The following is a 22,372-nucleotide window of genomic DNA, read 5'->3' on the forward strand; positions in this document are numbered from 1 at the left end:
CCAGTCAGTGTGCTTAAAGTATGCAAAAAAATAGTAAGGTCCAAATCCTATGACTGAGCTGCTGATAGAAGGAGAAGACATAGACCAGGCATTTCCACCTTTGAGTCTCATATTCCCATCTAGAGACGTGGACAGGGGATTATCTGAAAATTTGGGGGCCATGAAAGTGGTGGCTGCAAGGATTTTAGCCTGCTGGGCTATGCATGAGGCGAAACCAGAGCCTCTGAACCCATTCTAGAAGGCTCATGCCAGCAGCCCAAGATCAGAGGTCTGAGCAGAAAACTCTTAGGGCAAATGTTTTGGGTAGGGTGGTAGTGCTGGGAGAGGCCTCTGAGCCTCCTGGATCTCCTCCTCAATCTACAGGCCCAGCCTGGCAACCTTTCCCTTAGGCATTATACACACATTCACAGAGAGCCCCTGACATGACAGGCTTTGTGAAAGAGGCTGAATTTGAGCCTTAAAACACATGGGAGTGACAAGGGCCAAAAGCAAGGTTTCTGCCAAGGACTCAGTGAGAGGTGGGTCCTAACCAGATCAGTGAGAAGGGAAGCTCAGACTTGACACCTTCAAGGATGGGGTACCACCCCTGAGCAACCCTCTTAGAAACAAAATGGCAAGAAGAGAAGCCTGCCTGACCTGTCTGAGTTCTTAAACTCCACAGCCCATTGTGACATCATTGGCCAGGAACTGGCTATAAGAAGGGAGGCTCTATCAGCATCATATCCCTGATCCCTGGCCTCCATCACCTCCTAGGCCAACATCAAAGCCAAGGGCCATGCTCCTGTTATCAATTCTGCTGCTCATGTTCCAAGTCAAAGGCGTACATTTTGGTATGTGGTCTCTTCTCCCAGTGGCCAGAACAGCTCTCCCAGGTGGGGTTGGGCATGACAGTGGCCCTGCTCACATCACTTTCATCCAGTCAGTGGTGAGCATTAAGGGCTAAGGGAGAGATGTGGTTATTGAGCTCATTAACTAGCTAATTGGTCATTAAGAGGCTGGCCCACAAGGGCACAAGAGTAGTAGCTTCATGTTTTCCCTCATACCACTCCCCCACAAAAAATACTTCCCACTCTTCTCCTCTTCCCCAGCCCAGAGTTCAGCCTGTCTGATCTTAAGTTTCAGTTTTGAAATCCTAAACTTCATCTCTGAATGAGTAATGGAGGGCTTAGAAGTAAGTGCCCAGAATGAGCTGAGCATCAGATTTCCAAATCGGGGGAAAAAGAGAATGGGGGTCAGAAGCATGACAGAGCTCTGGGGAGCTGCAGGTACAGAGCAGAAGCCTAACTGGGCACATTTACATGTGTACATGCAGACAGAAGGCCAGGGCCTTCTGTTCTTAATGGGCAGCTCCTCACCATTGGTTCCTTGATGGGTTCTCTATCTAAGGCTTGGATGAGGTTGGAGGGGAGCTGGGTTACTTAGTGCCTCTCATGGGTAAGGTAATTCCCCATGTTTAATTTCCACCCCATTATAGTGGGGTCTCCACTCTCAGCCCCATGCATTTGTGACCAACTCTGTGCCTTATGAAGGTTGAAGATTTGTCCAAGTCACATAGTGCGGAAGTGGGCAGGGATTTTTGCACCCATCTGACTCTGGGCCTGCATTTCCCTCTCCGCACACTACCCCATGAAAAGAACACAGCCTATTCACCTGGCCTTCCTCAAGATTCTGGCCTGGGTGTTGGCTGAAATGTGAGTGAGTCAGGGATTGGAAGAGAACCAGCAGAACGTGCCCCTTTACAGTGTTTACAACTGCAGCTGCTTCTCACCCATTTCAGCATTGCCTCCATCACTACTCAGGGGTTTTATGCTCTAGTATTAACTGACAAGTCCACACAATTCTACACTGGTGATATTGGTTGTTCTCAGGATGAAGATGGAGAATGAGGCCCATGGAGCCTTTGGGGCAAGATGAAATGAGAAATTCTGACGGCTAATGTAGCTTGAGGATTTACTTTGTGCCAAGCACTGTGTTGGGCACCTCAATGCCCACTATCTCATTTAATCTGTAAAACATCTGTTTTATAGGGTAGGTCCATTTTCATAATGAAGAAAGAGAGTAAGCAAGGGTAAGTAGTTTTCCCCAATGCTTACTGAAATCATTCAGTCAATAAGCAACAGAGCCAGGATTTGGTCTTAGGGTGTGGGACCTGAGCCCACCCTCTTATCAAATGTCATATTCTGCTTCTCAGAGATGTCACAGGATTGGTACCCATAACAATCATCCATAATTTGATCAACCTTCAAGCTCATAATCACTCTTAGTGTCATAACACATTTCCTCCCACAAGCATCAGGGCAGCTTGTAAACATGATTAAAACAGTATGTTCATATATTTTTTTTTATCCTGACTTTTCCCTTTCAACATTGTATCTTAAACATTTGGCTCGCATCATTAAAAACCCTTCATAAGCATAACTTTTATGGCTGAATGCATGTGCCCTACTTTAGTCATAACATTGAGGATGCCTTCAATTTGTTGCTGTTATAGAGATCAACTGTAGTGAACATCTTTCAATTGCTGCCTTCCAGATTCTTCCCTTAGGATAGTTCTCAGCAGTGGAGCCACTGAGTCAGAGGATTCCTCATTCCTGTTGAGTGTCCCCTCGATGCCAGCTGTGATGCTATCATTCTTTATGTTGTTGTTGTTGTTGTTTTATTTATTTTTAAATTTAATTTCTTGTTTATGCACCACACCCAGTGCTCCATGCAATACGTGCCCTCCATAATACCCACCATCAGGCTCCCCCAAGCTCCCACTCCCAGCCCCTTCAAAACCCTCAGATTGTTTTTCAGAGTCCATAGTCTCTCTGGTTCATCTCCCCTTCCAATTTCTCCCAACTCCCTTCTCCCCTCCATCTCCCCATGTCCCCCGTGTTATTTCTTATGCTCCACAAATAAGTGAAACCATATGATAATTGACTCTCTCTGCTTGACTTATTTCACTCAGCATAATCTCTTCCAATCATGTCCATGCTGATACAAAAGCTGGGTATTCATCCTTTCTGATGGAGGCATAATACTCCATAGTGTATATGGACCACATCTTCCTTATCCATTCGTTTGTTGAAGGGCATCTTTGTTCTTTCCACAGTTTGGCAACCGTGGCCATTGCTGCTATGAACATTGGGGTACAGTTGGCCCTTCTTTTCACTACATCTGTATCTTTGGGATAAATACCCAGTAGTGCAATTGCAGGGTCATAGGGAAGCTCTAATTTTAATTTCTTAAGGAATCTCCACACTGTTTTCCAAATTGGCTGCACCAACTTGCATTCCCACCTACAGTGTAGGAGGGTTTCCCTTTCTCCACATCCTCTCAACACATGTTGTTTCCTGTCTTGCTAATTTTGCCCATTCTGACTAGTGTAAGGTGGTATCTCAATGTGGTTTTAATTTGAATCTTCCTGATGGCTAGTGATGATGAACATTTTTTCATGTGTCTGATAGCCATTTATATGTCTTCATTGGGGAAGTGTCTGTTCATGTCTTCTGCCCATTTTTTTTAATATGATTGTCTGTTTTGTGTGTGATGAGTTTGAGAAGTTCTTTATAGATCGTGGATATCAACCTTTTGTCTGTACTGTCATTTGCAAATATCTTCTCCCATTCTATACATTGCCTCTTTGTTTTGTTGACTATTTCTGATTTCAAGCTTTACTACAAAGTGATTACCAAGACGGCATGGTAGTGGCATAAAAATAGACACATAGACCCGTGGAAAAGAGTAGAGAGCCCAGATATGGACCCTCAAGTCTACGAGCAAATAATCTTTGACAAAGCAGGAAAAAATATACAGTGGAAAAGACAGCTCTTCAATAAATGGTGCTGGGAAAATTGGACAGCTGTATGTAGAAGAATGAAACTTGACCATTCTCTTACTCCGTACACAAAGATCAACTCGAAATGGATAAAAGACCACAACGTGAGACAGGAATCCAGCAGAATCCTAGAGGAGAACATAGGCAATAACGTCTTCTATATCAGCCACAGCAACTTCTTTCAAAATATGTCTCCAAAGGCAAAGGAAACAAAAGCGAAAATGAACTTTTGGGACTTCATCATGATGCTATCATTCTACTATCAACAAGGCAGACATGTCTTCTTCCCCAGATGAAGCTTACATTCTGATATCAGAGGCAAAAAGGGATGAATAATCTCCAACTTAATGATAAAGTGATGAAGAAATATAATACAGGGTAGGAGATAAAGAGAGACCAGGACAGGAGGGGTTAGGGAGAACTTTCCAAAGAAGTGATTCTTGAACAAAGGCTTAAACAAAGTGAGCCACACAACCATCTGAGAGAAGAATATTCCAGACAGAGAGGGGCACTGAGTAGTGCCAAGAGCACTCACTGTGAAGTCAGATTGCCTAGGTTCAAATTTTGGTCTGGCCATGACTAGCTGTGTTACCTTGGGCAAATTACTTAACCTCTCTGTCCCTCAGCTATCTCAACTGTAAAGTGGGGATGATAATAACAGTACCTATCTCATAGCATTATTATGAAAATTAAGTAAATTGGTCTTTGTAGAGTGTTTGTAACAATGCATGACACCTAGTAAGCACTCAGTGTTTGGTAAATAAAAGAGTGTAGATCCAAAAGAGCCTTTATAGATTACTGACAGTTGAAGTCTTTTGATGCAAATTGCTGAATTTTCATTCTAGTTGTTCTTTTTTTTTTAAGCAAAACATGACCACTATTTGGTCAATCCAACCCACACTACAAAATCCTCAAAACCTTTATTGACTGAAAAATTGCAAAAGTGCCATCAAGAAAGAGACAAGAGGAGATCTTAGGCTCCTTAGAGTCAAACTCTTTCCTTGTTCCAGAGTACAAAGCAATTTTCAAGCCAACCAACATAAATGGACAGGCTTCTCCTCCTGTGGGCAAGGTGCTGGCTCTGTGCTCTGTCCAGAGGTGAATATCTCTTCTCTGCAAGAGCAGCCACAGCCTTTGCTCTCAGCTTCTCAGGGCATGGAGCTCCTCTGCCTGGAATAGAATGTTTTAACCTAAAACGGCTTAGGCTCAGGGCTTGCAGAAGGTCCACACCCTTTCTGGGTCATCTTGTTTCCTGCATGTATGTTTCCTATGGTTGCTATAACAAACAACCACAAACTTAACACCCATTTCTTACCTTACATTTTTGTAGGATAAAAGTGTGCACAGGTCTCACTGGGCAAAGATCAAGCTGTGAGCAGGACTTTGTTCCTAATATGAGGCTTTAGGGGAGAATCTTAGCTTTGCCTTTTCTAGGTTTACAGGGTATCTGTATTCCTTGGCTGGTAGTCCCTCCATCTTCAAAGATAGCAGCATGCATCTCTGCAGGCCTTTCTTCAATAGTCATACCTATCTCCTGCTTCCTTTCACCATGTTAAGGACTCTTGTAACTACACTGGGCCCACTCACATTATTCAGGATAATCTCCCCATTTTAAGGTCAGCGGATTAGCAACTTTAATTCCATCTCCCAAGTCCCCCTTTCCTTGAAAGGTAACAGAGTCATAAGTTCCAGGGCATGGTCCATTAGGACATGGATATCTATTGGGGGTGGGGTCATTATTCTGCCTAACACTCCAGAGATGACTCTGGACAAATATTTCCCTCATTTTTTTTTGGCTAGAGCTTAGAAACAAGCTCAATGAAGTGACTTTTCTGAGATCACAATGCTAGAGAGGGGACAGAGCCAACACTTCTGTCCCAGACCCTCTGCAGCAAAATAAAGTATCTGTTGGCTTACTTGTCTTCCTAAAGGTGCTTCACTGGGCCAGCCTCTGTTTCCACATTTCTGGAAAGGGTATAATAATAACTAATTATAAGCCTTCGTGGACAATTACAAAATGTTGCATTTTTTCCTGTTTTTTTTTTCTCTTTCATCCACCAGAATGTGGTAAAAGACCAATTTTTGAGGAAGGAGCTCAGTATTCCAAAATCATAGGGGGGATGGAGGCTGAGGTGGGTGAGTTCCCATGGCAGGTGAGTATTCAGGCAAGAAATGAACATTTCTGCGGCGGCTCAATCATCAACAAGTGGTGGATTGTCACTGCTGCTCACTGTTTAATTTTTGAAGAGCTACTGTAAGTATTAAGAGCCCATTCTTGTTGCTTCTGACACTGTTCATTCCCAGGGCACTCTCAGCAAAACTTGATTGCTAAGGGAAATCCTAGACCTGGTCAGTCCTGAGCCAGACAGGAATGACTACCACCCAACCCTTCCAGCCCTAAGAAGGAGGAGGCAGTGAACCTGAAGGTGGCATCTGCTATGCCCTCTTCACTGTCACCCAGGACAAATAACTATTGTTTCCCTGAGGTCAAACACTGTCCTCTTCAGGAGCATTCATGGTTTTGTAGGGTCAAAGGCTTGTTCCACCCACCTCTTCTAGGACATGTAAGACCTTCTAGGAGGATAGTCTGCTAATTCTGGAAGTCAGGAATCCTGGGCTATCTGAAACCATATTTACTTGCTCCTTGGAGAGTTTTCTCTGCACTCCAAGAGACTGGTTGTAAGTCTAGCATTTACTGTTTACTAATCATGAATCAGTTACCTGCTAAGAAATTACTTGGATTAACTTATTCATTCTGACATTCAGCTACGTGAACAAGGTAGATGAATAATCCCATTTTAACTCATTCAATCTTTCAATAACACTCTGAGGCAGGTAGAATGAACAATACTATTTTTATAGAGAAGGAAACAGGCCCAATATGACTGGGTGACTCACCCATGATGCACATATAGTAAACAAAAATAGAATTTAAATCCTGGCTCCAATGCCTATGCTTTCTGCTATACCTGCTACACCACCTCAAGAAAGTTTGAAGATACACGGAAAGTCTAACTTTTTAAAAAATTAATAAAAAAACAGGAGAAAGTTTCATCATGGCATATCCAAGGAAACTTGTCACATATGCTTCCATTATATACTTAAGGATTGGCTATTGGGAAGTTTCTGGCCATTTTGCCCTGAGGGAATGCTTAAATTATTATTTAAGATTTTTTATGCTTAATCAATAGTAAGTCTAGATTCAATTCTGTGCCTGAGTCTCCAAGTGACTGGTAGGCAAATCAATGTAATAACACCTTACCTATCTGAAGTGAGTTTGAGCCATGCCAAGTGGCCTCCTGTATATTCTTTGGAATACCCAAAGCTAAGTACTTTCTCGGAAGCATTAGACAGGAGTATCTCATTCACATCTCTAGGACTGTGCTGGAGCAGCAATATGGCTATAGTCTGACACCCCTGGTGTTTCACTTCCCTCTACCTTTTTCAAATTCTTACATCTTCTGAGCAACAGCCCCAGTAGGACAAGTCTGAAAGGTCCCTAGAACTATAGGGGATTTAGGGGTTTGGGGCAGCATAAATTCTGTGCCCTTCATGACTCCTCTTCCTCACCTCCTTCCTCCTCTCTGTTTCTGTGCCACCAGTCCAACAGACTTGAGCGTTGTGTTGGGAAGCAATGACTTAAGCAGCTCATCCCTGGAAATAAAGGGGGTTACCAGCATAGTTCTTCACAAGGAATTTCGAAGACTCAGCATGGACAATGATATCGCCTTGCTGCTCTTGGACTCACCCATCAGGTTCAATGGACTAACAGAGCCCATCTGCATACCTGGAAAGCCCAGCCCTTCTTTGTGGCACAAATGCTGGGTGGCAGGATGGGGTCAGACCAACAGTGGTATGTGTCCACTCAGCATCTCCTGAGAGCTGCTGGGGGAGGAGCCACATCATGGGCATCTGAGGCCAGTAAATCTAAAGATGTGGGCAGAAGCATGAAAAGAGGGAGAGTGAAGGAAGGAGGAAGGAGAAAAATACTTGCATTAGAGCAAATCCCTGCATACCTGAGGCTCACAGAGGCCAACTCTCAGCCCCTTCCCAGTGCCAAGGAAACAACTCCTCAAGGCCCCTAGTTGAGATGCCAGGTCCAAACCAGCCGCCAGGTGTGGTCATATTCAGCCAGCACAGAGCATTCTTGTTTGTTTGTTTAACTGAATTTAAACTCTCCAGTTTGCCGGGGGCCCCCTATACTCTTTATTCTCTTGCATCTCCTTTGATTCACACATTGATGTTTCCCACCTGGTTCCTACAGGCATTCAAGAAACCTGTCCCAGCCTAGATATTTGATGGTCCTGGAGTGTTGCCCAGCCATTCTTAGAAATGAATTTGTTGTTACTTGTTGTTACATTGTTACTTGGCCAAGAGAGGAAGAGCTGTACTAGGGAAGAAAGGGATTATGAAAGCTCCATTGGACTATCCCCAAAGAAAATAGGTTGGGGAATGGATGGGAACAGCACAGCTCTGTCTCAGGCCTGAACAAGACCCTAGGTCCATGGGGAGCTTTACAACCAGCTGGGGTCTGGAAGATGGTAGGTATTTCAGGCGTTTAGTAACGAGAAGACAACTAGAGTAACGCTGTTTCTGGGCTACTACTGGAGAGTTAGAAGTGAGGAGGAGGCAGATAGATACCTATGCAATTAAAACTACTCAATAAGGAGAAGAATTTAGAAATTTACTAAGAAGTAGCAATAGGTATACATGCTGAAGAGGCCGTCTTATGCTGAGAAATGATCAATAGACAGTTTCAAGGAGTCAAGTCTGTAGGGCTGGTTGGAGTCAAGGAGGAAGTCTGCTTGGAAGCAGGAATATGATTTGGAATAAGAGGAATAATCCAAGTAGGTGGGGAATAGTTTAGAAAAGCCTGGGATTGTAGAATGAGTGAAAGCATGAGATTACTGGAAGGAAGTGGAGAGTGGAGGATATGAAGTAGACAAGTGGCTGATGGGACACAGGAATACACAGGGTGATCTAGGTGCATTATCAGCACTGGGACTGCTATCTAGTGACTTTTCTAATGTGATTTCTAGATGATAAAAGCTCTGTGAAAACTGATCTGATGAAAGTGCCAATGATCATCATGGATTGGGAGAAATGCTCAGAAGCATTTCCAAAACTTACCAAGAATATGCTGTGTGCTGGTTATCAGAATGAGAGTTTTGATGCTTGCCAGGTAACTAAGGGGTATCCCCAACTTCACCCTATAGACTCTTATCACCTCAGGGCTGCCATTGCAGGGTATCGCATCTTCATAGAGAATAGACAGTTAAGAGTCTGTAAAATGTGTGGGATTCAGGGCTCTACCATGGGAATGGGGACATGAATTGGGAAGTACTCATTGTCAGGTCCTTGGAATGTCAGTGCATGTCCATGAGTCAGTATGTAGCAACACTGTATAAATATTTCTACTCTTTAGATATACTACATAAATAGGGCTCCACTGCTTTCCCATTTTTTGGAATTCTTAAAAAACAGAAAGCCAAGCAGGATTTGAGATTCATAGAAGGAATAATTTTATTTCATTAATTTACTGTTGAGCACATTAAGCCCTGGGGAATCCAACAATGAATGAGACACAGTTTCTAACCTAAAGGAGTCCACAAACTTCTGGGCAGGCCATTGAGTAAAGATTTATAATATTTGGAAAATACATATGGATTTCATGGGACAAAAGACTGGTATCTTAGTTTTAAATAAAATGAATACCACAATTTAAAAAGAAAAACATTTTTGATTGATGCTAGAAAAAATAGGGGGGAAAAACCTTGGGAATTAGCTTCCTGTGGCTCTAAGGATGAATTATGGGTGTTGTCTTTAAAACCATTCTCTTTGTCTTTGGAGATGCTCTGTTCATCATCATCCTAATGAGCCCACTTAGCTCTACTCATTTGCTGGGCAATGGATCTGGTCACTGGCATAAAACTATGACTATGAATGCAGATGTTAAATATTCTGTAGATTAATGAAAAAGCTATCTCATGGAAGGGGAGAGTGTTTATCTACAGAATTGTCTGTTTTTGTTCATTGTTGGAAGATGATAATTTTTCCTGCTAGGCTGTGAGATAAAGTCTTGGAAGAGAGTTGCTGGGATAGGGGTTGAAGGAATCAGGGAGAAAAGGAGGGGCTCTGAGGTGAGAAAGAATGAACGCTGTCCATGAGAAAAAATGACTCTGTTTAGCAGGAGTCACATATGGTGATTATTGTGCAGACCAAAACCAGAGATCGTATCAAACATCATGTCAACCTTGTGTTTTCTTCACATTCTGGACAATTTAACATTATAAAACAAAAAAGAGAATTGGGACTTCTGGTTCTAGACAGAATGGAGTAAACATAGTTCCCCCAATCCCTCCCACTAAGTACAGCTAAAACTACTGGACATTATATTATAGAACAAAAATAAAGGCTCTGAAAGGTAGATATGGACTGATTGGCTATACAACACTTAAGGAAGGACCCAGCAGTGAGTTCCTTGGGTTTTCTTTTTGCTTCTTATATATCCCAGACTGGATGCTAGACGAGTCTGCATCTCAGAATGCCAATGAGCGCAGATGAAAATGAACAAAACAAGAAAGATTTCCCTCTCTTTGGACTAGGAAAGGAGCAACCTAGGAAGGCAGAAACTTTTTGACAACAGATATTAAACATTGTATTCAAACAAAAGAACAGGAAAAAAATTGATTCCCCCAACCCATCAACCAAGATCAAGTGGACAACCTCGACTTCCTTCTAGCCCATGGTGGTGGTTACAGAAGCAGCTATGTGGAGAATCAGGACTTTAACTACCATCTAGTAGTAACCAGCCATCCTTTGCCCCCCTTGATGTCAGTGGAGGCACCTGAGAAACTTGGACTTTCACCCCACCTAGGAATAACTGAGCACTCCTGCTCCTCCCTTAGGTGTCATCACAGGCCTGAGTTGGGGAATCAGGGCTTCCACCCCAATCCCATGGTAAAGAGTTGCTATCCCCCCTCCCTGACTCCAGTTTCAAAGAAACCTATTAAAACTGAAGATTTTAAATAACAACCAGTCTCATAACCTAATACTCCAGGCAATACTCTAGGTAGGATCTGTCATAGCTAGAATAGAGAGATGGATTTAATTTATTGATAATAATAGGATAAAGAAAATAAGGAAAAATAAAGCCAAAAATTAGGATAAATTTATATATTTTTCATTGAGAACCATTAATTCCTAGAATAAGTTCAATTAAAAATTAACTTAAGGAGTGCCTGGGTGGCTCAGTCGGTTAAATATTTGACTTTGGCTCAGGTCATATCTCCGGGTCCTCAGATGAAGCCCCATGTCAGGCTCCTTGTTCAGCAGAGAGCCTACTTCTCCCTCTGCCTCTGCCCCTCCCTCCTGCTCATGCTCTCTCAAATAAATAGTCCTTAAAGAAAAACAATTCAAAATGCATCATGAACTTAAATGTAAAACTATAAAAAGTTTAGTAAAAAACACAGGCAATCCTTGAGACATAGAATAACATCAAAGATACAATTCATAAAAGGAAAAACTGATAAACTGGACCTCATCAAAATTAAAAAAATTTGTCCTGTGAAAGATCCCATTAAGAGTGTTACCAAATCCAAGTTCAGCTTCCTAGTCACTTGAAAGGCCATTACTCAAGAGACAGGTTTTTGACTGGAAAGAAATTAGAGCTCTATTCAGGAAACCAGCAACCCAGGGAGAAGATGGACTTTTGAACAAAAGCCAACTCTGATGTTTCTGCCTGGTCCGGGGTTTTTAAAGGGGTTTAGTGTTGTTAATCAGCAAAGGAAGTGGCAGCCATGTTTCTTGATTACATGAAGACTTGATGATGCCAGCTGTAAGCATTATTCCAATGTAAGGGGATCTGGTACTGGGAGTACTCTGTTCTTTCTGAAACAGTGTTCCAGGTCTACAGATGCACAAAGAGAGGACAGTAAAAATCATTTGTATGACCTTAAAAAAAATTTAAAAATTTTTTTTTAGCTAATCAGAAAGCTGAGGAGGTTTCAAATAGACTTGCTGGCTTCTGTGGCATGGGAAAGTTCTAGTCCTTCACTCCTCAAGGCCCATGGTCTACAAAACCTCAAAGAAAGTAAGTTCATTCTGTTAGAGATCAGGGGACTCAGGTCAGCAAGTAAGTGTGTTAAGATGAAGCAAGTCAACACTTAAGACTGATTGGAGTGCTGTTACAAAAGGATGAAAACAAAGCTATAGACTGGGAGATGATATCCAACAAAGGAATTACCTAGAACATATAGAGAACTCTCAAACTCAATGGTAGAAAAAAAACTATCCAGTTAGGAAATGGGCAAAAGACATGGACAGACATTTCACTAAACAAGATATACAGAGGGCAAATAAGAACATGAAAAGAAGTACAATGTTATTAACCATTAAACAAATGAAAATTAAAAGTATAATGAGCTATCAATCCTTACCTCTCAGAATGGCTTAAAAAGAATAGTGACAGGGGGACAAGATGGCGGGGACAGCTATATGTAGATGAATGAAACTCGACCATTTTCTTACACTGTACACAAAGATAAACTCAAAATGGATAAAAGACCTCAACGTGAGACAGGAATCCATCAGAATCCTAGAGGAGAACATAGGCAGTAATCTCTTTGATATCAGCCACAGCAACTTCTTTCAAGATATATCTCCAAAGGCAAAGGAAACAAAAGCGAAAATAAACTTTTGGGACTTCATCAAAATCAAAAGCTTCTGCACAGCAAAGGAAACAGTCAAGAAAACAAAGAGGCAACCCACGGAATGGGAGAAGATATTTGCAAATGACAGTACAGACAAAAGGTTGATATCCAGGATCTATAATGAACTCCTCAAACTCAACACACACAAAACAGACAATCATATAAAAAAAATGGGCAGAAGATATGAACAGACACTTCTCCAATGAAGACATATAAATGGCTATCAGACACATGAAAAAATGTTCATCATCACTAGCATCAGGGAGATTCAAATTAAAACCACATTGAGATATCACCTTATACCAGTTAGAATGGCCAAAATTAACAAGACAGGAAACAACGTGTGTTGGAGGGGATGTGGAGAAAGGGGAACCCTCTTCCACTGCTGGTGGGAATGCAAGTTGGTGCAGCCTCTTTGGAGAACAGTGTGGAGATTCCTCAAGAAATTAAAAATAGAACTTCCCTATGACCCTGCAATTGCACTACTGGGTATCTACCCCAAAGATACAGATGTCATGAAAAGAAGGGCCATTTGTACCCCAATGTTCATAGCAACAATGGCCATGGTCGCCAAACTGTGGAAAGAACCAAGATGCCCTTCAACAAACGAATGGATAAGGAAGATGTGGTCCATAGACACTATGGAGTATTATGCCTCCATCAAAAGGATGAATACCCAACTTTTGTAGCAACATGAACATGACTGGAAGAGATTATGCTGAGTGAAATAAGTCAAGCAGAGAGAGTCAATTATCATATGGTTTCACTTATTTGTGGAGCATAACAAAAAGCATGGAGGACATGGAGAGTTAGAGAGAAGGGGGTTGGGGTAAATTGGAAGGGGAGGTGAATCATGAGAGACTATGGACGCCGAAAAACAATCTGAGGGTTTTGAAGTGGCGGTGGGGGGGAGCGGGGCGTGTGGGAGGTTGGGGTACCAGGTGGTGGGTATTATAGAGGGCACGGATTGCATGGAGCACTGGGTGTGGTGAAAAAATAGTGAATACTGTTATGCTGAAAATTTAAAAAAAAATAGTGACACCACCAAATGCTGACAAAAATGCAGAGGAACTGGAGCACTCATGCATTCCTGGTAGGAATGTAAAATAGTCCAACCACTCTGGAAAACTGGCAGTTTCTTGAAAAATGGAATGCACTCCTGCCATACAAGCCAGCTAATGCCACTCTTAGGCACTTAGTCTGGACAAATGAAGGTTTGTGTTCACATTGAAACCTGCCCAGGAGTGTTTATAGCATTCATAATAGACAAAAATTGGAAACAAATTTCTTTAAAGATGTGGATGGTTAAACTATAATACATCAATGCCATGCAATACCACTCAGCTAATACACCGTTAATACATGCACCAATGTGGATGGATCTCATGAGACTTACACTGTGTGAAACAAGCCAATCTCCAGAGGTCCCACAGCGAATAATTCCATTTACAAAACATTCTAGAAATGACAAAATTATAGACATGGAGGCAGCCCAGAAAGGGCAACATGAGGGATCCCTGTGTAGATGCCAACATCCTGGTTGTGCTATTGTACTGTAGTTTTGTAAGATGTTGTTATTGGAAGAAACATATAAAGATATTATTACTGGAGAAAACACGGGATCTCTTTGTATTACTTCTTACAACTGCATTTTAGCATTATAACATACACTTCTTACAACAGCATTATACAATTACAACAGTACAGTCATTGCCTTACACAACCACAGTTATATCAAAATTAAATAATAAAAAGAAGACAAAGCTTCCCAATAATAGCAGTTACAGAAAGATCTCAGATCCTAGCTCTATCACAGACTCAGAGAGCAACTATTTCATACGGAAGCATGAGCCAAAGGGCTCCCAAGATCAATAGAAAAGGGGAAACAGCATTTAACAGATAAGATTGGAATGAGAGGGAAGTTGGAGAAAATTGTGGGAAAAAATCATAAAAGCTTGAAACAGCATCATGCGCCCAGGGAATCTCCAGGATTTCGGAAGCTAGAAATTATAAGAGACGAGTCTGGAGAGCTGGACAGAACAAGATCAGCAGGGGAGGTATGTGCCAGGCATGGAAGACTTGCTGTCATCCCCACCGCTTACCCAAGAATATAACAATCAGGCCCCATGGGCACTCCCTCTGGACCATTTCAATCTCTTTGATTTAACACTGTCCCACATTCAAACAGCCAAAGCCAGCTGTGGCAAACTTCAAAGGCATCAAGGGTCACCTTTGATGACATTTTATGTACCCTTTGCTTCAAGCAGTGGCTGGATCCACTATCTAGAATCTAGGACTTTTTCTTTAAGACCTCTCCCATCAAAATGTACTGTAGTGAAAACTTCTAAAATTAATTGTCTATTACTTCAGAATATTATAAATTAAGGTGTGGTTATCATTTTAGGCCTTGTTTTTATAAAATCGTGAAGTGAAAATCTTTGCTTTCTGTTTGGACAGCTTTCTATCATTAACAATAAGCTGACAGTGATGCAGTCAAGGAAATTTTTATAAAATTATTTAATATTATCATCACTTTAAAACAGATAAACTAGGCAGGTAGTCCCCTGGGTTCAAAAATAGTCTTTAAAAATAAAATCATGCTTTTAAATTTAGCAAACTTCTACAAACCATATCATCATATAATTCAGGGAAATGATAATTTTATAATGAAAACATTTAGATATGTTCAAAATAATAACAAGATGATGGTGCTATACTTAAAATACAAATTAAAATTAAGTGTTAACAATGGAAAAATGGATTTTTCATTAACATTTCCCAACACTTTTCCTCTTTGTAATACCCTTACTCAGGTTACACTATGAAAATTAAAAAGTTTAATTAAAAAGTAATTTTTAAATGGCATAGTCAAACAATATAAAATCAAACTTATCGCCAGCTAGTAATTCAATACTTTTGTGAAGGACTATCAACTTTCCAGAGCAACAGTCACAACAATGAACTAACTGTTTTCAGGTCTGTTTTCTCAGCTCCAACAGAATTGTTGTCTTACTCGTGTGTAAATTCTCACTGCATAGCACAGAGGTTGGCACATGAAAAATCCTCAAAAAATGTTTGCCAAATAGATGAACCTTCCAAGTAAGCCAACAACTATCTGTCCATAAAATGGCCCTAGGGGAGGGGACACTTGAGAGAGGTCCTCAAGGAGGCTAAGAGTCTGCAGGTTAAGAACTGGCATCCAACTGGGCTGCTGAGAAGTCTGGTTATGGGACTGCCAAGCTGACTTGATTTAGACCTGATCCACTTTATTTATTTTTTTATCACATTATTTTTTTAGAGAGTTTTGGGTTCACAACAAATTGAGAGGGAGGTATTGGGATTTCCCATTTACCCCTGTTCCCACATGTCTAACCTCTTGCACTATCGACATCCCCCAACAGAGGGGTACAATTATTACAACCTAAGGACTGACACGGACACATCACTATCACCAAAAGTTCATAGCTTACTTTAGGGTTCATTTATGGTGTTATGAATCCTGTAAGTTAAGACAAAAGTCTAATTACACATAGCCATCATTATAGTATTATACAGAGTAGTTCCACTGCCCTGTGTTATCTTGAGCTCATCATCCCTGCTGCTGTCACAGATGTCTTATTTCACTCCATAGATTCTTTGACTTTTAGAATCACAGACACTTTATTTTTATTTAATTAAAAAAAATTTATTTTAAGTAATCTCTACACCTAGCATAGGGCTCGAACTTACAGCCCTGAGATCTAGAATCACATGCTCTACCAACTGAGTCAGCCAGGTGCTCCTAGAATCACAGATTTGAAAACTATGAAGAAATATATAGAAATATTTAATCAAGACTCTGCTTCACAGGTGAGATAATATTTATTTTAATCATCTATAATTCCCTTCACTATCTGATTGGATCCAAAGCAGTGTAATAACTTCATAGCTCTTTTACACATACTCAATATTTTCATTTTCTCCACTGCCCTGAACAAGGGGCTGGGCAGCTCTCACTTTCCCTGATTAATAGATGAGAAAAGAAGGATTAGAATTTAAGCGACTTGTGCGAAGTCCAGGTGGTAGTGGTGCCAGGCTGAAAGCTGAGTCATCTGCTTCTACCCCAAAACAGAGAGGAGTAATGACATGGTATAATTAACTGTCTCACAGAGGTGAACTTCCAGGCTCTCATGGTCAGTATGTTTCTAATCAGACAGACAGTTGGCTATCAGACTTCATCTTTGGAAGAAAGTCCCACTTAGGCAGGTTGTCATCAGCACCAGGTCCTTAACTGTTTGAGACCAGACCCTCCTTTGAAGCAATGTGTGCTTTTTCTTTCCAACAGAAAGAAAAAAAAAAAGGTTCATGTATAAAAGGACATGTATTTACAGATATCCTTCTTGGCCCCAGCAGTCTGTGAGGAGAATCTCTATTTCCTAAATATACAAGCAATGTTTGTAACACATAAGGGTAAAAATAACAATATTAATATATTTCTAGGGCTTTTACTACATAGCATTTACCCTGGGATGAGTGATTCATAGATTCTTAAAATTTTATCTGCCGACAGTCTTGGCAAGTACTTGGTATTATTTTCACTTGAACTATGTGGAAACTGCAGCTTAGAAGAGTTACTTGCCCAGGGACAGTTCTCTCCCTGTTGTATAAGAAAATAACGAATAATCAAGGCAACAGAAAAATGAGATTTTTTAAAAAAGATTTTATTTATTTGACAGACAGAGATCACAAGTAGGCAAAGAGACAGGCAGAGAGAGAGGAGGAAGCAGGCTCCCCACCAAGCAGAGAGCCTGATGAGGGGCTCGATCCCAGGATCCTGGGATCACGATCTGAGCCGAAGGCAGAGGCCTTAACCCACTGAGCCACCCAGGCGCTCCTAATGAGATTTTTAATAACATTCACCCCTTCATAAAATGAGGAACATTATAAAAACAAAATTTATGGAAGGAGTTAGTAGAGTGGAGATTCTATTTATTTGGTTCTTGCCCAATGACTGAAACAAAACCAGTACAAACAAAAACACCCACAAAAACCAGACAAGTGTTAGAGACAACATTTTATACTGGAAAGGGCAATTTTGATTTTGTACCACATTTATTGGATGTCCTTGAGCCATGACCTCTTTGTAATTCTGCTCTGTGTATCCCTCTGCTTGGTGATGCACCCCTCAGTCAACCCAAACTCCATTTGAACACATTTATTCATTATCTCCCCTCTACACTTTATCTCTGCTATCCACACTCTATGACCTGGGAACTAGTTAATCATTTATATCCAAAGTCATCCCTGGTTCAGATCTTCATTTTTATGTCCTCATCTTAGTTCCTCTACTTCCTGTCTGATTCCCCTCCAGTCAGTCCCCTGCCACACACACACTTCCTGTCAAATTCCTATTTACCCTTCAGACTAAATGCTTTGAAGTCTACCCTGACAGAACTTTCCCTCAACAGAATCAATTTATTCCCCGCTTTGTACTCCTCCTTTACTGTGTTCATACTCCTGTCCCATCAAACACAGTTGATCCTTTTTGCTTACTTTTTGATCTCTTCCACTAGAGCATAAGGTCTTGTATCCCAAAGGCCTGACGATTAGTTTTTCCCTCAGTGAAGATTTGTTAAATGAGAGTGATCAAACCTCTTTAACCTTCAAATTTGGAATTATAAAATGGGAATCAAAATATCTACCTTACTGGGGCTCCTGGGTGGCTCACTGTGTTAAAGCCTCTGCCTTCGGCTTGGGTCATGATCCCAGGGTCCTGGGATCGAGCCCCACATCGGGCTCTCTGCTCAGTGGGGAGCCTGCTTCCTTCCGCCTCTCTCTCTCTGCCTACCTGTCTGCCTACTTGTAATCTCTGTCTGTCGAGTAAATAAATAAAATCTTTAAAAAAAAATACCTACCTCACTGAGATAATGTGATTGATGAGAAACAAAAATCCAGGGGCTAACACTGTGCCTCAATGTATCGTGTCCAGGAAATATTGGTAATCCTCCTCCTTCTGTTAGAGCTTCTTGTAAGATTCCATTCATTCTAGCCACCTGTTCATGATCTTGGAAAAGAGGCTATTTCTCCATTGCAGAAAGGACTCCTGAATGATTGTAGACACTCAGCAACTTCCATGAAAGGCAAGTAGCAAGGTGAAAAGAATGTGTGCTTTGGCATCAGGAAGTCCTGGTTCCAGTTCTGGCTGGGCTATGGTGTAGCTCTGATCAAGCTTTTAGAGTCTCCTTAAACTTAATTTTGCATATATTAAAATGGATAGAAGAAAGCCACATATACATACATATATATACATATAGATAGATAGATAGATAGATAGATAGATAGATAGATAGATAGATGGTACACAGGAGGACTTGGTATATATTTTCTATATATGTAATCATGGGAGCCATAGGCCCTTGTGATTCCACCCCAGATGCGTCATGCATTCAGAAAAGCTTTAGGTTGCTTGCAGACAGACACTCACACCAAAGAATTAAAAAGGAACATCATTCTCCTTCATGCTTCTAGAAGAACACGAAAGGAGATTCAATGCATTTCTACCAACTCTAACAATACTTCTCATATCCTGCTTTTGTTATTTTCTTTTATAGCCCTTTCCAGAGCTGCTCATTTGGTAAGGCCCAAAAAACTAGCTTCCACTCCTTTTGGTCTGTGCAGCATTTGGTCTCTCCTCCAACTCCCCTCTTCTGTGCTATATGCAGTTATTCTCTTACCAACTCTCTCTCTCTCCTCCCTCTTCAGTTTTGTCCTCTCCACTGTCTATAACTCTCAGAGCTAGACTGACAGCAGCATACTGCTCCTGTGGACCCAGGAGAGGGGTGGGCATGGTCAGCAATGATAACATCTCTTTTGGCAGCCTGGAACAGGGGAGATCAGTGCATTGTCTCAATGAGTGACTTATGTTTTGTCTTAAATGAGCAGTCTAGAATGGGACTAACTATTGAACCGTGTTCTCTGCCCACAGGGTGACAGTGGGGGCCCGCTGGTCTGCACCACAGAGTCGGACAAGACCTGGTATCAGGTGGGCATTATCAGCTGGGGCAAGGGCTGTGGACAGAAAAACACACCAGGAATATACACCTTGTTAGAAAATTACAACCTCTGGATTAAGAAAGTGACTGAGATAGAGGGAAGGCCCTTTGATGCTGAGGAAATGAAAGCTCCTCCCAATAGGAAACAAATGAGGTCCCACGCTGCAGAATTTCCAGAGCCAGGAAGCCCCAGATTCTGGATCCTGATTTCACTTCTGTCCTACGTGATATGCTGGGACATTTTCTATGGATAATAAAGCAGATGCTATTCCTCAACCAGTGAAGCTGTGTGAAAATGTACTACCAACAGACAGATAGGCTACAGATTAGATCTAAGGGCCAGGAACTGAAGGTGACAATAGATAGTAAGACCAGAGAGGCAGGGTGGAGCCTTGCCTTGCGGACTAGGTTTTGGGTTCCTCCATTAGTCAGGACTCTTTCCAATGCAAGTGAGTTATCTATCTCAAACTATCTAAAGTCAAAACTGTTATTTATAGATGTAGATGTACATAGCAGAAAAAAAAAAAAACAGGAGTGGTATTTGGCTTTGGGCATGGCTGAATCTAGAGACTCAACAAATGTCAACAAGGACTTTTTTTTTTTTAGAGTTATCACCCTCAAAAAGGGCTTCCAAGTGGTGACCATAATGACTACCAGTACCTCCAGTTTGCATCCTACCAGTTTAATAGCCCCAGTCAAAAGAGAGAGCCTTCTTCCTGATAATCTCAGCAATTAATTCTCATAGCTCATAAGCCCACAGCCCATTGTTGCCCCAGTCACTGTGGCTAACAGTGGCATTCTTCTAGGTGAGGCTTGAAGTCCACTCCAGGAGCCAGCAAAGGGCCATCCATTTAGAACTATGTGAACTGATAGTGGGTGCAGGTGGTGCCCTACACAGAAATAAAAATGCTATGAACAGGAAAAGGGAACTGTGTGTTGAAGATGTCCTTTGATGGTGGACATTCTGGTTGGCTGGCCTCCAAGATAGCCAAATTCCAGGCTCCCAGGTGCTTCTGAAGAAAAATATGTCCAGAAATTGCTGTTTCAGGACCACTGGGACAGCAAGGCTAGAGTCGGGGAAAAAGAACTAGGAAGTGCTTTGTCTCACAATCTTTTTCTGAAGTATCAGCCATGCTGTAGGTCATGAGAAAAGTCCCAGGTTCCTTTTAAAGTTTTGCATTTGCTAAATTGTCACTGCATCTTTAGTGTGGCCCAGGAATCCAATGGAGACTGAAGCCAAAGAAAAGAGTCACATGGCAACACTCAGTAATTTGGTCTTACACTGATAGCTCACAGAGTCAGATGCTGGAGGATTTAGCAGAAGACAGGATCCCATCCTCAAGAAGCTTTTTGGCAAACAGTGATATGTCCCACACCTGACCCTTCCAACAGAGTGCTAGAGGGTTTGGGACCCAGGAATCCTGCAGAGTACAGAGGGGACCATCTTCATGGGCTGGCAGGACCCAGAAGTCTCCTCAGAGAGACTGAAACATGGAGGAGAATCTACTGAAGGTAGAAGTGAGGTTTTTCCAAGTGTGGAAAAGAGAACAAACAAAGGACCAACTGGAGATGAACATCATCAATTTGACTAAAGAATAAACTGGAAGTGAAAACTGGTAATAAGATGAAAGCAAGGGGGAAAGAGAACAAACCCTTCTGCCCGCAAAGAGAAGAGTTCTAAGGTAGAGAATGAAAATGTGATTTTTAAGCAGGGGGTCCTGAGAAAAAAAATTAACATTGCTCAAGAAAGAGGTAAAAATGAGTTGTCCTCAAAGTAAGGATAAGTATTGGCAAGTTATTAGTTCTAACATATGGGAAAAACAAAATACTATGTGAAAGATACCTGAGAGACTAAAACAGTTAATTTTATATCTCAACTTGGAAAGTATGATAGTTTTTGGATGAGATTAGCATTTGAATAAGTGAACTTCCAGTAAGCAGATTGCTCTCCATAAGGTGGTGGGCTTCATCCAATTAGTTGAAGGTCTGAATAGAACAAAGAGACTAGCCTCCACAAAAAAGAGAGACTTTCTTCAATACATTGCTTTTGGATTTCATCTGCACTATCACCTTTCCTGGGTGGTCTTCTCAGAGTTTATCACCATCAGCTTTTCTGTGTCTTGAGCCTGATAGATCACACAGTGGATTAGAATTTACCAGTCTCCATGATCATGTGAGGCAATTTCTTATTATACACATACATACACACATGCACATACACACACACTTTTCTCTGGGGAATTCTGAGTTGTACAGATTTTGGTATGGAGAATGATACTAATTTTTTTTTAAAGATTTTATTTGATAGAAAGAGAGCATGAGTAAAAGAGAGCATGAGCAGGGGGTAGGGGCAGAGGGAGAAGCAGTCTTCTCGCTGAGCAGGGAGCCTAATGTGGGACTCAGTCCCAGGATTCTGGGACCATGACCTGGGCTGAAGGCAGACGCTTAACCACCTGAGCCACCGAGGCATCCTGAGAGTGCTTCTAGAAGAACAAAATTTTAAGGAGGAATTTTTCTGAATTCATTCTGGGGTTTCTGGAATTCGTTTTCTAATCTGATTAGATTTAAAGACACTAATGATTTCTAGTAGTGAAGAGAGCAGTGATAGTCCATGGTGTGATGGGGCAATTGAGATAAGCAAAATATCACCATTGTTTATTCCTTTCCAAAATTTAAAAGAAACTAAGATCAGGGTGACCATATTTATGATATGTTCAAACATTTTTGTCAAACTAGTAAGTATAATGAGATCGGTTGGTTGCTTCTAATGTTGTTAGATAAAGTGGGGAAAGAAAAGAATGAGCTCCTGG

At 41.4% G+C, this 22,372-nt stretch overlaps 1 protein-coding gene across 3 annotated transcripts; it reads left to right on the plus strand.

Moving 5' to 3' along the window:
- The first annotated feature begins 707 nt into the window (after positions 1-707).
- Positions 708-19,840, plus strand: PRSS55 (serine protease 55). 3 transcript variants are annotated; one of them, XM_082727625.1, is made up of 6 exons: positions 708-830; positions 5,882-6,074; positions 7,423-7,673; positions 8,860-9,002; positions 16,856-16,926; positions 19,496-19,714. In XM_082727625.1, the coding sequence occupies exons 1-6, from the start codon at positions 776-778 to the stop codon at positions 19,617-19,619; spliced, it is 837 nt and encodes a 278-aa protein (XP_082583751.1). In that variant the 5' UTR covers positions 708-775; the 3' UTR covers positions 19,620-19,714. The 3 variants fall into 3 exon arrangements, with proteins under 3 accessions (XP_082583751.1, XP_082583752.1, XP_082583750.1); XM_082727626.1 differs by lacking the exon at positions 16,856-16,926 and adding an exon at positions 19,122-19,144; XM_082727624.1 differs by lacking the exon at positions 16,856-16,926 and having other exon boundaries at positions 19,496-19,840.
- Positions 19,841-22,372: the final 2,532 nt, after the last annotated feature.

This window comes from Mustela nivalis, assembly GCF_964662115.1.
Source record: "Mustela nivalis genome assembly, chromosome: 4".
Lineage (NCBI taxonomy): Eukaryota > Metazoa > Chordata > Mammalia > Carnivora > Mustelidae > Mustela > Mustela nivalis.

Coding starts and splice junctions, on each gene's coding strand:
- PRSS55 (XM_082727624.1), top strand. CDS start 776: ATGCTCCTGTTATCAATTCTGCTGCTCATGTTCCAAGTCAAAGGCGTA. Junction 6,075..7,422: donor TTAATTTTTGAAGAGCTACT/GTAAGTATTAAG, acceptor CTGTGCCACCAG/TCCAACAGACTTGAGCGTTG. Junction 9,003..19,495: donor AGAGTTTTGATGCTTGCCAG/GTAACTAAGGGG, acceptor CTCTGCCCACAG/GGTGACAGTGGGGGCCCGCT.